Source organism: Rhinolophus ferrumequinum, chromosome 7, assembly GCF_004115265.2.
Source record: "Rhinolophus ferrumequinum isolate MPI-CBG mRhiFer1 chromosome 7, mRhiFer1_v1.p, whole genome shotgun sequence".
NCBI classification, from domain to species: domain Eukaryota; kingdom Metazoa; phylum Chordata; class Mammalia; order Chiroptera; family Rhinolophidae; genus Rhinolophus; species Rhinolophus ferrumequinum.
The window spans coordinates 13,166,622-13,184,934 of record NC_046290.1 but is presented as its reverse complement, the minus strand read 5'-3'; the positions used below and the strand labels follow the sequence as shown (position 1 = coordinate 13,184,934).

The following is an 18,313-nucleotide window of genomic DNA, read 5'->3' as shown; positions in this document are numbered from 1 at the left end:
AGTTATTTTTCCTTACTTTTTCTTGGGCCTTTCATAAATTCGTTTAGCATGTTTATTGAAACAAAGTGAAACCTTCAGACAATTATTAGGAAAAGTCTTTTGCTGCAATATTCCTTTGGCTTTAACTAAGCAAATGAAAGTCTTCTCAATAAAGAAAATAACATCTTTGCTTTCCCAACCATTACCTCTAAATCCTGCTCTTTGTCTAAAACCACCTTGTGCATTTCTTAAATAGGTTATCAGTTTGAAAGAGACTTTTTTTCCTTTTCTTTTTACAATCTGGCTTCCTAAATATAGTAACTTCTTAATCTATACGGTAGTCGATATACTCTTATTTGTTTAGTGGCATTAAATCAGCGTATGATTTTATCTATTGTAGTTAAAAAAAGGATGGTAGTTATTACAACATTACTCCTGGAAAACATACTGTGTTTTGAGGATCTAGCACGGCTGGTATCTGTGCACTACCTCAGCACCAGATGCTCCAGCTGCTGTCACAAGTTTATAATTATTTACACACATGGATGGGTGAGCACACGGGTGGGGAGGCACCAAGCATTCTTTTTGTCTCAAAATCTGTTAAATTTTTGTAGGTAATACATTTACATGGCTTAAAATAATAGATAATGGAAAAATAAAACATATACAGGAAAATATCTTCTTTTATTCAATACGCTTCACTCGGTTTCCACTCTTTTCGAAACAGGTGATACAGTTCATTTATTATATATTCTTTTGAAGATGTTTTTGCATAAAGAAGCATATATTGTCCCACTTTTTAAAACCACTTAGAGGCACACTAAATACAGTATTCTGAAACGTATCTTCTTTTAACAATATATCTTGAAGATCTTTCCTTATCCGTACATAAATTTCTATCTAGTGTTATAATGCCTTCAACCAGTCATCTGTAGATAAACAGTAACAGTTAAACAGTAACAGGTAAACTCTGCTGTAACGGGACAACTCCATTTAACATGGTGTTAAACACTGCATAAATTTCCCACAGATACTTTCTTATGTATGTGATTAAATCTTAAACAACATGTTCCTTGTATGACATGAGAAAACTAAGTTGCCTACATTTTATTTTTTTTTGTTTTCAATTTTGAATGATATAGTTTAAAAATCTATAAGGACAATTTCTAGAGTAGAATTTACTCGTCAAGAAATATACGGTTTATAATTTTGGCAGAAATTGTCAAATTATCCTCAAAGGGATTGGCCAATTTTGCGTAGCAATAAGCAGTGTGTAAGAGTGTACACCTCTCTCCACAGCCTTGCTAAATGAGTTAGCAAACCTTTGGATTTTTAACAACCTATTGAGTGAGAGGTTGGATGCCAGTGTAATTTTAATTCCCATGTCTCTTATTATGAGTGAGGTTGATGGTTTCCTTAATATGTTTAAAAGCCTTTTTAAATGTTTTCTTCCCTGTGAATTGTCCATTAAGTACGTCACCCGATTTAGGGGCGTGGGGTTGTGGAGCAATTTGCCTGCCCTGCTTATCGTGTTCGTGCAGACATTTTCAGTTTTTATAAACTGTTTTTTTATCAGTCTGTTCTTTTATGATTTCATGAGTTTCACAAAGAAAGATAAAGGTCTCCCACATTTAAGCTGGACACATTTGTGGGGCTGGCACTATAGTTATCCAGGTTACTTATGTGAGACCCTTTATTTCCTGCTGGAGACAGATTACTTGCAGGAAATTTGCCCTTTGTGTGATTCTGGGTGCAGTCTTGCCTCCTCTGTTTTGCTGAACCATATTGGGTCCAAGAGGGTCTTCTGTCTACCTGACACCTTTCTCCCACCATAGGTCCCTTTTCAGATATGGTTTTACTCCGGGTGCTCACCATAACCCTCAGAAAGTTTATTTTTGCTGAGATTCACTCGCATTGACTACATTAGCTTCTGAGATCTCTTTCAGTGGTTCCTTACCTCCATTCCCTTCTATGTAGCACCTGAAAAGTACTTTGGTTCATTCCTGTAGTTTTTGAAAGACCTTTAATATAATCTAGTTTCTAGAAATTGCGTGTTGTCAGGGACTGAGAGTTAGCATCCCCCCCAAATGCTTGTGTTGAAGACCTAATCTCCTAGTGTGGCTGCATTTGGAGATGCAGCCTCTAAGGAAATAATTAAGATTAAATGATGTCATAAGGGTAGTGATCCTATGAGATCACTGTCCTTACAAAACGAGACCCCAGAGAGTTGTTCCTCTCCTTTTCTCCCTCTCTCCTTATTTGCATGAAAACAAGGAACACACACAGAATGGTTGAATCCTAAGAGAGATAATGGGAAATAGCGAATATATGAGTTTCAGTATTACTGTTAGAGCACATGTGAAACAAAAGAGCTTTGGGATTGTCTGACCCTCCTTTTTGGATGTATGTTCTCACATGTACATTCACATTGTCCAGCACTGCAGGCAGCTGTTTCACAACGCTTTGGTGGCTCTCTTCAAAGGAAAACAATAGAATGGTCATTGTTTTACTGGTGATAATGAGAATAATATCACTAATTACACTTGAGAACTTTATATAGTCCAGGTTCTTGGAGATAGCGTCTCATGTAATAATTTTATCATTCATACTGAACACTCATTATACTTAGGCATGTGAACTCAGAGTCTAGCAGAAGTTCGGCTTGCCTAGATAACACAATTTACTGATGATGAGTGGTGAAGCTAGGACCCAAACTCAGATCAGTCTGACTTCGAAGCTCTTGTTTTTCAGGTCTGTCACGTGGCTAAGCCAGATAGTTTCTCTAAGGACAGATTATATAATGAAGAATTCACTCTATGTTTTGATAATTTACAAAGGTAACATGATGTGGGTGAAATAGCGTGTGAACAATCCCTTTTTCCTATTTAACCGCATCTTAAATGAGTTTATTTATCTACATGTACAAAGCCATGCTAATAAAGACACATTGCGTGCACAGATTGCTTTTTCCCCCTTATCGTGTAACAGATATTCTATCAGCTAATAAAATTCTGGTTTTCATTTGTGTTTAAACTTACAGATTTTAAATTAATCTTTTGAAACAAAAGAGGACTGCTGTCTATTGATGTGAAAGAGTATGTGCTTTTCAAGGATACAGAGTTTATTTGTTCATGCATGAGATATTGATTATTTAAGTTACTGTACATTCGTACAATTGTGTGATATGCGGTAGTTAAAAATAACGTTAGATCTGTGGTAAACACACAATGTATTTACTATTATGGCAAAAATCAATTACAAAATGCTAATATAACATGACTCTTGGTGTAAAAAGGTATCAATTAAGTTTACTTTCTTTGTTTATTCTCTGATACAGTTAATAATTAATGACAATTAATTATTAATATTCAGAACTACATATGCATGTTTTTATATATACTTGTATATATGAAAAGTAGAACTTAGAGGCAAGGGAAGAAAGGGAGAGGGGTTTTTGTTTTGTTTTTTGCTTTTCCCTTTATACCTAATTGTATTTTTGTTTTGTTTTGTTTTATATCTTACCATGAGCAGGTAACACTTTCATAATAAGAGTAAATAATAAAACCATCATAATCATGTCTTTAAGATAAAATATAGACCTAGAGAATATACGTTTAATTATTTGGAAAGTGAATACAAACATCTCCTAAATATTCCCAGTAAAGACATACCAGATGAAAAGTCTTTATTTTTATAGCCCCACAAGTTAGCCATTATATTAACAACGTGGCTAATCCCCCATGTAAACCTATCAGCGTGTAATCTAATAATGCCCTGGAGGGCATAGCTCAGTTTTGTTGCTTTGTTTTCACCATGATTCAACAAAGTTATAGGTGGGCAGCCAATAAGAATGAACTGGAACATCCACAGGGACTTGATTACAACCAGGAGAGCCTTCCTTATATTCAGTCTTTTGAATGATTATATTAGGTGAACATATTACCTACTTTAGTCTCTAATTGCTAAAAGCTATAAAATAGCAGAAACAGGATAATGCAATAACTGGAAATATGAACATCAAATTGCAAATAAAAACAATGAGTTTTCAGGTAGTAAAAGTAAAACCCTTTATTTTCTAAGCTGCCTCAAAAAGTTAGATATTTTATGAGTCTCATTCTATTAATATGCCAAAATTTAGTAACACCTTGAAAAGGTTAAGGGTGAATTTTCTTTTATGGGTTTCAAAACTGATAACAAAATAGTTTCTCCTCTTCAATTTCCCTATGTCCTTTGTATTTACATAAATCAACATCTCAAAAGAAAAATCCCCTGCTATTTAAATAACCCACCTTGTAGAGGTGATTCCTAGAGCTTATCCTACTTTGCAAGACTAGATAATTTGACTCATTTAAACCATAAGCTCCTTATCTTATTGATGCTATTAGAATACATTTACATATGTATGACTCATTTTTCTGAACTGGCAGAAACGTAGGTAATGATAACATGGAAGAAAAAAATTATATTTATCTTAAATATTTGTATAGGTTATCATAGTGCACAATCTTATTATCATAGTGCACAATCTTACTTTTTAATTTTAGGATAGTACACTAGAAATAATAAAAAAAATCCTCATCTTTATCTTTAATTTTGTGGACAGAAAAAAGTAACATAAAAATAAATATGAATCAATTGCTGAAATGGAATATCTATATACCAACACTTAATATTACTTATTAACACATTGCAAGGGTTTATTATGAGTATGAATTAAAAAGAGGTTCTCAAATATTTTTGTTTTTGGCTCATATAATACTAAACTGCAATTCATGGGGTGGGTTACTACTATCATACTCATTCAATATCCAGGAAACAGAAACTTTAAGATGTCAAATAACTTATACATCTCAAGGACCAATGACAAGGAGACATAAGCATAATTGAAACCTATATCTATTCAAATCCAATGTGAGAGAAAGATATTGAACTCAAATAGAACTGGCTTTAAATCTCATCTCTAAGGACAGCTATTTCAGTGCTGTGAAACTTAGTCTTTTCAGGTAGAAAATGATCATGAAATAGTTTAAATAAGATAATGGCTTTAAGCATATAGTCCATTATATGGCATGTAGTATATATGTTTGAAGTGCTAATTTCTGTTACCTCACTCTATAAACAAATATTAACATGAATTCAGTGTAAAAGATGGTTGGTAGTTTCTGGGTCTTGCCTGAATAAAGACACTGACTTAACTAGCAGTGCGATATTTTTTTTTTTCTCTCATAAAATACTTTGTTCTCTAGGCTTGTATGATACCCACCTTCCCCCACCCCCACCCTGCCCCTCCACCACACTGCGTATTTCTTCTATGTCTCCTGATCCTCTGCTTTTTAACTCTAAATATTGAATGCCCAGTACTGAGCCCTATCCCCTACCCCCCTTCTCTACTTCAGTCTCTTCCAACATGATTCTATTCCTCCATGGCTTTTCCTTACCTCAGCATCCTGCTGTTTCTCTGGTGACACCAGTGCATACATCTGTTGGACTGTCTTCATCATGCACATAGCATATAATGGGATAGCCTTAGGGTTCAAGTGTTGCCAAGTAGATATAACAGGCTTACAATGTGATATTAGAGTCAACTCTACTGGAAAGAGTTAGACTGGAATGGTGGAAGGTAAATTGGAACCTGAATAGAAATATAAAGTCCTATCAATCATCAGATAATTTGTACATAATATTTTACGTATATGCATAAGAATACTATACATACTTTGTTTTCTGTTTGGAACATTTTGTCAAATTTTCTCATTCATTAAATTTCAGAAGTACAATATCTCAGAGTTAAACTATGGCTCCTGTAGATTTATATTTTCTATTGAAAACTAATAATTTTATATTCTAAGTTGGTTTGACTCCATATGTTACCTGAAACCTTGGCATATATATGACATGCTAAAAATTTAACACTTAATTTTCTTACAAATAATAATCAAGATGCTATATATTTTAACTAAGGCAACAAACTTCTATATAAATTAAAGAAACTAAAATACCCCCTAAAAAGGGAGAATCGTATTCCTAGTGTTTATAGAAGATAAGCCGGTTAACTGTAGAAATGGTTGAAGAAAACACACTAGAGAAAAGCGAATGTCTTTTTTTTTTTTCAATTCCTTTGTAGGTTTATTATACCCACCACTATCTTTTTGTATCCTATCTTTATGTATCCATTTGAGGTATTTATGTAGTTGCTTTCTAAAAATGGGTGTTTTCAAAACATATGGGAAACATTTATTTAACTAGACATAAACCGTACATTATAGGGATAGAAAACCAGAGCTCTAAGAAAAGGCACACAAGTCTTAAATATTCATTATGAAGACATTATGCAAATACTCTCTTAACATTTAGCTTTAATTTCTTTTCAGGAAATCTAAAATTTAAATTATAGTTAAGTCGTTTTCTTATATGCAGGTCATGGGAAGTAATTCATTAGAATTGTACATGATGCATACATAATTCATACATGCACACGATGCATATAACATAATACTTCATGTAAAGAGAGTGCTGTTCTTACTTTTAAGAGACATAGATTGATTTTTATTTTCCCAGCAATCATGGTAGATTTTGACTGAGTCATCCAGGTACGACTGACTTTGTCCATAATGTTTATTCATTCTCCTAGAGATGTCATCAGGTTATTAGACCTTTTACATATGAGAAAATGTGGCTAAGGTCACATGACTAATAAATGGGACCCTCAAAACTGACACAAACTTGGTTTTGTTTGTTCACTCAAGTGAGTCTTGACTGTGAGCACAAGGTTATGTTAATCATTAAGAATATGGAGATTAAAGTGAAATTCTGGCAGGAGGTTACAGGTTAGTTTGGAAAACAGACACAGAAATGTATAAATCATGAGATAAATGTGACTATAGGGGAGGAGGAATTTTTTGTTTTTTTCTTTTCTGAGTTCTTTACTGGGGTTCCTGTAATATGACAGCAAGAGAGAAGCGTACACATTTATTGAACATCGGTTTTATGTGACATAGCAGTTCTCATAAGGAAATGAAAACCCAAAGAAGCAGTTTAAGTCAAACACTTATACACTGAGTTATAACTTATACACTGAGTTATACACTGAGTTGGAGAAAGAGTAGTAAATTCTCCAAAAGTACTAGGCAAAGGGGCTTGGGCTAGGTAGTTAATGGGTAGAGAAGTAACTAGAAGGAGAAGAGTTTATCAATGTTTCTTCGTAGAGATTTCTCTTATCTCCAACTTCCCACCCTTGGTAATAAACATGTATCTTTCCTTCTAATATAAGGAAGGCGTTTTTTTATATGGAATTTGTATCTACTTTTAGGAAGGCCAGCATGCCCCTTTCTTATCTGGTGTTTTTCAGATGCCTTTAGCTAAAAATATATTAAATGCCAAAGTGGCACATTTTGAGGTGGAATATTCTGAACTTCTTCCTTCATGAGGAAATAGGGGACCTACGTGACAGTGGATGGGCCGCAAGCACTGGCTTAGGGGAGTGGTGATTCACTGATCATTAAAACAGAGAAAAGCGTTTTTCATTTAGAAGAAACGGCTTATACAGAGGCATAAAGGTTAGAAAGAGCAGAGCACAGTCAGGAGTGAGTGAGCATGGTAAAATATGGGTGGGTCGTGGTGTTTCCTGGGTAGACACTAAAGGTGACAAAGAAAGAGGAAAAGTGCCAAATATTGAAATGCTATGAATTTCATGTGAAAGTTTTTTGAGTCTGTCTTGGGAGTGGTGTAAAGACATAAAAAATTTTCAAGAAGAGGGGTTAGGAGATTATACATAGCTAGAGGACATATTTCAAAGGGAAAGGCATTAAGGGAGCTCTTTGGACAAGTATCACTCCTTCCTTTGAATTTCATAGTGCTGTGTTACGCAGATGATACAGACAGAAGATATGTCTTCTGACTTCAGAGAAAAGCAAGATCTGCACATTTTGGTATTTGTGATAAAAGTTGCATAGAAGACTATCCCGGAAAATAAGTTCTCTGGAACTTAGAATGGAGGGTTTTCCATCATCTCTCTGTGTTTTTTTCATTCCAATTTTCCTTTCCTTTCTTTCTTTCCTCTGTATGTACTTTGTTTCACTCACCTACCCAAAATCCAAAGCTGTGGAGACTATACTATTTCAGCTCCATGGTTGTTAAATTAGGGTTAAGGTCAGCTCTGAGTAACAGAAACACAAAATAACTGTGGCTTTAAAAAAACTGAAATAGTCTCTCTCTTAACTGAGCTCAGAGGAAAGCACCCCAGGTCTCACGTGCAGCTCCTCTCTGTGGTGAAAGGTGCTTGGTTCTCCGCTGCCAGGCTGTGCTACTCATTCTCATGGTCCAAAAGGGAGCTCTAGCCACACATTCAGCATCCATGTGGCAAAAATAGAGGAAGGAGAAAGAATAGATAAGATACATGTCAACAGTCTTCTAGGGAAATTTCCTGGAAAGTTGTCAGACAATACTTCTGCTTATATGTCATTGACTACAATTTACCATAGTAGTTATTAATACTCAGCTGCACCTGAGGCTAGGAAATGTAGTTTTTATTCTGGGGAAGTGAAGTATAGGGACTTATGCTTGGCAAAACATATGGATGTTCAGTCATGGAAACCAGACAGTGAGGCCATTAGCAGTCTCTGCACCAGTAGGATCCCTTTAATTTTATATATATATATATATATATATATATATATATATATATATATATATATATATATATATATATTTAAATCAAATCAAATAACCACTTTAAAATTTATTTCATAAAATTCTATATGTGAAATGAATATATGTGTGCATATTTTTTCAGTGAGAATGTAATAAAGCATAACATAGTGTGACACATGGAAATATTTTTGAAAGATTTGAAGAAATTCAAAATATTTTTCACTCTGACAGATACGAGATGTGATAAAAAAATACGGTAAGTGTTTCAATAAAACAGTTTATTACAGTACAAGACACATTGCCATTAATCCCTCTCAAAATACCCTCCCTCACTTTGAACACACTTAACTGATCATTCTTGCCACTTTCTGAAGCAGTTCTGGAAGTCGTCTTTTGTGAGTGTCTTTACTTCATCCTCCTCTATGTCACACATCACTTCTGGTATATGGAAATTTCTGTCAAGTAAAAACATGATGGTGTGTCCTCATCCATTTTATTCACCGGATCTGCCACCATGTGACTTCTGGCTCTTTCCAAAGTCAAAATGACCATGAAAGGTAACCGTTTTGAATCAATTCAGGACATTGAGGCAGCCATGACAGCACAACTAAAGACACTCACAGAAGAGGACTTCCAGAACTGCTTCAGAAAGTGGCAAGAATGATGAGAGAAGTGTGTTCAAAGTGAGGAGGAGTATTTTGAGTGGGATTAATGGTAATGTGTCTTTTACTGTAATACTTTTTTTTTTTTTTTAATTTAAACATTTACCATGTCTTTTGATCACACCTCGTACAGATAAATAAGGAAACATTGCATTTGGCACCATAATTTTCTTTTTCTATTTTTTCTTCTAATTTTTGAATGATGTCTACTAGACATTTAAAGATTGAAATCAGCAACATGAAAATTGGAAGTAATTCTACGATATTAGCTATTCAAGTCAAATTGATCAATATTGAAAATATCATCTTATATTTGCCTGTGCTTTCAAGACATTGTTTTTCCTACTTAGCTGTATAATTTCAGGAATACATAAAACATTAAAATAATACTCAGCTCTATATAAATCTGTTTGCATTAATCTAACGATAATGAAGTGTATCTTGAGACAGAAGAGTAGTGACCATATGTATGGTTGAATTTATTGTCAAAATGTTGTATATTTTTTAATCAACATAGGAATGTTCATACACATATGTTCCACTGTATATAGTGAATAAGATATTAATCATAAAGGCATAAAAATTATGCCATTGTAAAGTTTACTAATGCACATTTGAATCATTATTTAAATGGCTTCCTTAATTTCCTCTGTGTTACAAGGACCTTAGTTTTCTGTTTGTTTGTTTCTTTATCTGTTACACAGACAACAGTTTAGTGGTTACCAGAGGTTAAGGGGGAGGATGGTAGAAGAGGGTAAAAAGGGTCTACTATATGGTGATGCAAGGAGAACTGACTCTGGGTGGTGAGCACACAATGTGATATATAGATGATGCATGATAGAATTGTATGCTTGAAACCTGTGTAATTTTTCTAACTATTGTCACCCCAATATACTTAATTAAAAAAGAAATAAACACATATGCTATGAAATAATTGTAAAAAAGAAAAATTCCCTTATCCTTGAATTGAATTTATAAAAGTTAATTAAAATATCACTATACACATTAAAAAAGAAAGGAAGGAGGGAAGGAAGGAAGGAAGGAAGGAAGGAAGGAAGGAAGGAAGGAAGGAAGGAAGGAAGAAAGGATTTTAGTGAGAAAGTAGGATTTTATTGATAAAATTTGACTTTGTTGTCCAGTACTTATGTTTCTTTGATTGTAGCAGGCTTTTAAGTGAAAAACAAAGTATAAAGAAACTAAATCAAAGAATACTTTAAAAAAGTTTTTCTGTAACATGATCTTACATTTAAATATTCCAAATCGAAACTTCTTATTTTAACACCACTCTTGTTTCAGCAACCCTGAATAATTGGTTTATTTCCCATTTAGTTATTCCTTCATTCAACAAATGTTTAGTTTGTGACTCCAATATGAAAGGTACTTCAATTGCCAATACAGGAGATGGAAAATACATAGATATAGTGCGAGAACTTTAAGAAAATATGACACAAAGAAAACATTAAATAACCCCACATAAATAATTAGAAAGCTGGTCTGCAATGTTTAGAAGGGATAACATAAATGCTGTGGTAGTTTAGAGGAGCAAGCATTTCCATTAAACTATGATACAGAATCTTGCAAGTGAAGGATTTGCGATTTTGCCCTACTTTCAAGCTAATAAGTTAGGCTACCCACAGTTTTACAGATGCTGGCAGAGCATATGAGATTTTAGATCAGAGACAAAGAGTTTTTACCCAAAGCATGTTAGGCAGCCTAAGTTCCTCTTGCTCTTCCCATCCCATGGCATGTCATAGAACAACCACACACAGAATATATGGATCACAGCTAAGGAACACTGGATTTTGGAATTCCCAGTCTTATATGGGGTCTGCTGACACACTTCCACAGTCTTTTTCCTAGAAGAAGACAGTATCCAGTCAGAAAACAAATCTGCCCTCTGCCCTCAAGAGAGGTTCTGTCTTTCTTCCAAGGTTGTTTTCTATACAAATATCCTTGAAATTATAACATGAAACAAAGCTGTCAATCCCTCTTTCTTAGATATGAAGAAACACAAAAGACCCAAAAAGAATTGTCTCCCAAAACAGAAATCTTTGTGGAGAAATACCCTTTAGTCAGAGTATCAGAGAATAGGTTTTATTAAATGAAGTTTGGAGAGTAAATCTTTTATGGTAAAGGGAACTGAATGAGCCATGTCAGGGAGTCATACCTGTAAGTATGTATGTAGTGTTTTCATCACTGTCTCCATGAAAGTGTAGTGAATAATTCCAACAGAAAACATGCATATGCAAAAGTCAATGATTCCTAAATTATTTATGTTTTCATTTAGATATTTCATTATATTTTAGAGAGAGCTACATTTGTGTGTGTGTGTGTGTGTAAGTGTGTATAATTTAAGCAAAAGCAATTTATCACATCCAAAGCTTAGGACTATGGTAATATCCTGAAATGGTCAGATTGAAAGTGGAAATACTGATTGGGAATAATATTGCAACAAATTTAGATGAAGCTCTCTACAACTCCATATGGTTCATCAGTATTTGGATTTTGACTGTAAGCAAGAGCTATTTAATTCAATTGACACCAATGGAGAAGAATATAATTAATTATTAAACAGATACATTATCAGTTAAGAGAAAAGAAAACACCAAAGTTGTGGAGAAAAGAGTAAAAGTGTATGGTAAAGGACAGGAAGGTTGAACAAAAATTCAGAAGTCAGTATAATTGGAAATTGAACAAGAACTAGACTTAGAACAAGAAAATGATACTGATATTGTTATTGGATCTGAAAATGGTGGAAACCATAGATCCAGACATACACCTGAGAATGCATCTTGCATTTAATGAACATCCCAAAGGATAATTTTAACATTTTAGAACACGACATCCTCACGATAAGTAAATACATATATATGTACATGCATACATAGCATATACATACATACGCTCATAGTGCTAGATCATAAATAATTATTTATTAAACTGAAAAATTGGTTATTATCCTGAATTTGTATCTTTCACCTCATATAAGTACCCTAGAATTCAAACACAATATAAGTTTCCTTACATTTAAATCTGCCTGACAGGATGATGGGTTTTAATAATTTATTGTGGAAAATGTAAATTTCATTATTGTCAAGAGGAGTCAGCCTCTCCTGAAGCACAGCCTTCTCATCTGATGGATTTACAGGTTTGACAGGTGTGCATTGAGCAGCAAGAAGCTCCCAGTGACATGCACTTCCTCAACAAGATGCCCTTTTATGTCTCACAATGAAAGTAATTACAAAAAAATATGGACTTTCCATCACACTTTGTCCTTGTTTGACATTTACTATTTAAACTAAGCTTGCTCTATGCAAAGTGCGATGAATTCCTACCAATAATATGTAATGTTAGAGTTGAAAAGTTGATGGTAATCATAACTCTAGGCTTTTTGAATATATAAAATACATTACTTCACCCCACACATATGAAGGATGGAATGATACATTCATGAAATAAAAGTATTTTTAACAAAGACATTTTGAAAAAAAGATGAGCAAAGGAAACTCCCTTCCCCTCGTCCCCAAACATTAAGCATTCTCTAAACCTCTTTGAAGTCTCAGGTGTTTAAATTAAGAATGAATTGGTAAGAAAATCCAGTCAAAGGCCCCTGTTACAAGCAATAGCATTTGGGGATAAATGTGAAAATCCTTTTCTTGAGAGTGGTGTTTCTTCAAAGTTCTCTGAGGGAATGAGTGTTCTGAACAGTTATAAATGGCTAATGTTTAATCTTGTGTGATGTGATTAACTCAGTGTAAGAAAAGTCATTTGTAAATGATGCAGTTATTAAATCATACATTCAAACAATTAGCTGAACATGCTTAAAGATACTTCAAAAAAATCTTTATTCATAAATGGGAAATGTGAAGCTCAGAGAATAAAATCCTCATAAAAATGTGCTAGTTTTCTACAAAATGAACATTGGAGGTCATGTCTCTTAACTAAATAGAGTGTTACTAATTCTACTACTGAAGAGGGAATAATTACAACAGCAAGAGGACTAGTCTCTGAAGCAAATTTGGATCACTTAGATTAAGTACTGAGCAGAGGAGAGAGGTCTCTATTACGCATTATAGCATGCAATGCTTTATTTGGAAACTACTTCTTTGGAGTATTGTTTCAGTAATGCTTTGTATCAGAGAAGGTTCTTGTTTTCAAACCACAATAGTCAACCTGACCATAGAAAGCAGCAGATACATTTATTGAAATAATATTGTGTAGCCATCAAAAATTAATGAGAGGCCTTAAGAATCTGGTTTGGCAAGAAGTAGGAACCAATATAAGTTAGGCAGTTAGAAACAATGTCAAGTATTTGATACTGAAACTGTGTAGCTAGAATGTCACTTAATTCGTGCAGCTCCCATTGGACTCTGTCTGTCATAGCTTCTGGACCTTGAGAACCTTAACAGTGCTGTGAAATATTTCTCAACTTTCTCGACATCCATTCATTCTTTGTTCCAGGGTGTTGGATCACATAATTAACAAGTGTATGTCACTAGTGCAAATTAGAAGAAGAAAGACAAATTATCTTCTTCTAACTTGCACTGGTTCATAGATGTTCAGAGGTGAAAGGGCTCTGGACATCAGAATTCATATTGGAGTGTTCATGAAAGCAGGGGTGGTGTTTAAATGCTGCTTCGTCAAAAAATGACAAATGTCTACAGTGTATTTCTATTGTGTTAATCTCAATCAGTGTATTATTTTATTGCTGTTTGTATTTTAATCCTTTCTACCCTGTGAATGGGTGGATTTCCTAGAGTAGAACAGAAAATGTTCATATTTGGAGTCTGGATATAATAAATGAAATTACTTTCAAAAGTACAGCAGTAATGTTTACATTTGTTCTTTCATTCCACAGAGTCTCATTTATCACTCTTCGTAACTGTCATAATAGAGATTCATAAACATATAATGAATATGTGGAGTAAAATACATTTGTATATTTTTAGAAAGCCACACAAGATGACTGTAAAGAAAACACTCATTCTACATATCTGTAATACATTACAAAAACCACTTTCCTCACCTTCTACTCATGAATTATGCTTTGTTAAACAACTTTGCATAAAGGGCAAAGATGTTAATTTCATTAAAAAAAATCACACCAATGGTGTGAAAGTATTACAGTAACACCTTTTATATATTCATCAACTTGACTTCTAAGAAGAAAGATTAAAGTGTCTTATTTTGAAATTTGTGACTTAAAAGTTAAGAATATTTTGATGGTTAAGAAATGAAATTATAATGTAAAACAATCCAAATAATTTATTAAATAGACTGGAAAGAATATTAGAAGTACAGTAGTGATGTTTACATTTATTCTTTCATTCCTACTTACATTCCAAACATAACTACTGTATTTTTAATACTTAAGCCACAAATTTTAGTAAATGAGAAAATTGAGACTTGAAGAAATTAGATGATTCACATAAGTATGTATGGTAAGCAAATTCTCAAAAAAACAAAACAAAACAAAACAAAGCTGTGCTTTCTTTTCAGTGCTCTTACTATGTTGGAACTAGAAAGGCATGTCTCTCTTTTTTTTACATGTTAGGAGTTATTGAGTGATTTTAATTTAAATAACTGAAAATATATCTTTGCTTTCAAAAACTATTACAAACTTTAATTTATATTTGCCAGATGATTAAAATGAAATCCCAGTTCTCATCCAATACAATACTTACACAGCTGGTTCAGTAAACATTATTATTAACCCAAATTTATGGGGAAAGATACTGATGGAGAAAAGAACTTTGCTCTTGTTCTCATGTTATTATCTTTTCATTTGCTGCTCAGTGTAAACTTTTTAATCAGTTGTATAAAATAATTATGCTATACTGATTATTTATATTCAGTTTTTTAAAAAAATAATTTATATTGTCACGTCTGCCATCTTGTGAATCATTTAGATCCCCATTTCAATTTTTACCAATTTACAGGGCGTGAATTTTATGAAATGAGAAAATGATTTGTCTAATATTTTTTACTTTATGGCATAGCTATAATCTTGAATCAATATAATTTTTCTAAACAAACATTGAAACACACATATATAAAAATACAGCAAAACTTGCTACGCAGTTTTATGTTCTCAATAAGTTAATAATTTCAGAGTCAACCTTTTCTCTCCCAAATCCTGTTTTTTGTTTTCCAAAAATCTTGCTCAAGTTTTATTTTGTTGTCTAATTTTGCTAAAACCTAAGTCCAAGTCTGCAACATTTCTTGTTTGAAAATCAGAGCATTTTCCCTTCTGTTCTTTTTGCCACCATTTCTTTCAAATTTACTCCTTTCTTTACATAGATATTAGAATTATGTGTAGAGTTATTTAAAGCTTGAATAGCTATCTTTCCTATATGCGAAGAGTATCCTAGAGTATTATCTGCTTACCAATCAAAATCCATGCAAGCTATTATTGAGCCATTTGATATTCTCACTCATATTTGATTGTGCCAATGTGATCCCAAGTGTGAAATAACTTTCAATTTCATACATTTTTTTCTGCCATCTTTCCTGGGTGTTTTTTTTTTTTTTTTTCTGTGTGTGTGTGTGTGTGTGTGTGTGTGTGTGTGTTTCATACTAAGCAACTTAAGTACCTATTCGATTGCTGGGATGGTCTGTGACAACTTTTCAACCTTAGGAAGTATTTTGTTGAAGTTCAGTGAGTCACATGTAATAGGTAATCTATTTGTAGCATGTGTAGTAAATTTTTATCACATCTAACAAAAAACAAACAAATAAAATGAAAACAAGAAATCTGCACTTAGTATGGAGTCCCTTAAGAGATCACATATTGTAAGCATTCATACTGCACTCAGGCACGTGCAGATACTCATGGTCAGTTTTTGAGCATTTCAGTACTCATTAGGGCTGCATTTTGTTGATATATATATATATATATATCTGTATATATATTCAGGGTATGTGTATATTGAGGATATATAAACATATGTATGTATATGTATATATACATATACCTGTATATGTATATATACGTATATATACACATATACATATATGTATACATATATACGTATATATATGTGTGTGTGTATACATACACATATATATGTACATATACGTATATATGTGTATATATATCTTCAATATACATATACCCTGAATATACAGAATTGAAAATTAGCAGTGCAGAGAGGGAGATCCATGTAAAAATGCATGCAATGTGCAGGCTCATGCATGACTGTGTGTGTGTACTTCTGTATGTATTTTCAAAAGGATTTGTACACATTCTTTGCCTATCAGTATCACATTGCAAAATAGTATAATTTGCATTCAGAGCAAATACTTCACTAGCCTATTTTGTAATGTATATAATTTTCTTTTTCCATTAGATAGAAAATGATTTCCTGTGTGCACCTACTGTGAAGACTTACAATCAGACAACTACAGCTTTGATTCTCCAGGTGTTCCAGGATGTAAATGCAGTCTGATCTTTCCCTGACGGACTGTTAAACCATGGACACGCCAAACAATTTACTTTGGACTGCCCTTCTGAAAGATGCTTCAGCTTCTCTCTTGAATGCTCACTAAGCGTTTGTAGCTGACAAGGACAAGGAGGAAAACTGTGAACCGGAAAGTTATCTTACAATGAAAATTACGAGCACATCTTGCATCTGTCCAGTCCTAGTGTGTCTCTGTTTTGTGCAGAGGTGTTATGGAACTGCTCACCACAGCTCCATCAAGGTGACCAGAAACCAAACCAAACACATTGAAGGTGAAACCGAAGTCCACCATCGTCCCAAAAGGGGATGGGTTTGGAATCAGTTCTTTGTTTTAGAAGAACACATGGGACCAGATCCACAATATGTTGGAAAGGTAAGTTTTTGTTTCTTGGTTTGTTTTTTCCTTTTGAGAAATTGTGGGGTGAGATGAGGCTGAAGATAGATTTGAATTTGAAGAGACATAGAACATTAAGTGTATTATGTGATAGAATGCTATTACTTATACTAAACAATTCAAAATAACGATTGTAAAATGTGAACTTTGTTAATCATGTCACATGTCCCTAAACATTGGTCCTTACAAACTAGACCAAATGTTCTTTACCAAGATATTGTTCTTCCTGTTCTCTCGTGTAAAATGAAAACACTTAATGAAACACACAATCAAGTGACTGTGTCTTTATTACCAAAGGTATGTTGGAATTCACAATGTTGTTTATTGGTACATTAATATTTACATTTTTAATCTATTGCTAATGTACATGAAGCTAAAAAGAAGATACTATATCATGACATTTAATATATTTCTAGTAATTGTTACCGAGATTGTATTTGAATTTGTTAGCCTTCAAAAGCTTATTTCACTTAGCATAATGTTCTTATATGTATATTTCTGCTTTCCTTATGTACCAACTTCTTTTAACCTTGATTTTTTTCTATAATCACTTTTGAGAAAGAACTCATGTGGTCTTTTCCTGTTTGTTTTAATTAGTTAATGATACTTCACATTTCTGGCTGTCGTTTTTAATGTACAGATGAATTGGGTTTTAAAAATATATTTTTCTGTATATATATATATATATATATATACACACACATATATATACATACATACACATATATATTTTATATATATATGTGTGTGTGTGTGTGTGTATATATATATATATATATATATATATATATATATATATATATATACATATATATATGGCCTATGGGTATTTTTCTAATCCCCCAAATTAATTTCCATGAAAATGTTGATATATTTTAAATATAGAGTAAATATACCTTGGATATACAGGTTGTGTTAAAATTCCAAAACAGTGAGGTAGATAAAATGATCAGTAACTTCAGACCTACTTTATTTTCTCTCAAAACCAAAGACAAGACAGCCTAATGGCTTATCAAACCCTTTAGGAAATTGCGTGCTCAGTAAAAAGGGACAGTTTAAGTATGTGTCGTCTAGGCTTTAGAGTAAAGAATAGAGTGGGAAGTGGAGAGGCCTTCTTCTGATGAATTACTGATCGATTCTTGGAAGCAGCCATACTTAGGCTTATTCAG

The 18,313-nt window shown here is 33.2% G+C and overlaps 1 protein-coding gene across 4 annotated transcripts in view; it reads left to right on the top strand.

The window, feature by feature from the left end:
• The window catches only part of CDH18 (cadherin 18), a 409,123-nt gene that overhangs the window by 123,157 nt on the left and 267,653 nt on the right, over window positions 1-18,313 (top strand). For 2 of the 4 annotated variants that reach the window (XM_033111188.1, XM_033111190.1), the window contains one exon: window positions 16,640-17,123. In XM_033111188.1, coding sequence (XP_032967079.1) covers window positions 16,896-17,123 — 228 coding nt within the window. In that variant the 5' untranslated portion in view covers window positions 16,640-16,895. Of the gene's footprint in view, window positions 1-16,639; window positions 17,124-18,313 lie in introns of those variants that run through there. The other 2 variants (XM_033111192.1, XM_033111191.1) reach the window with 1 other exon arrangement.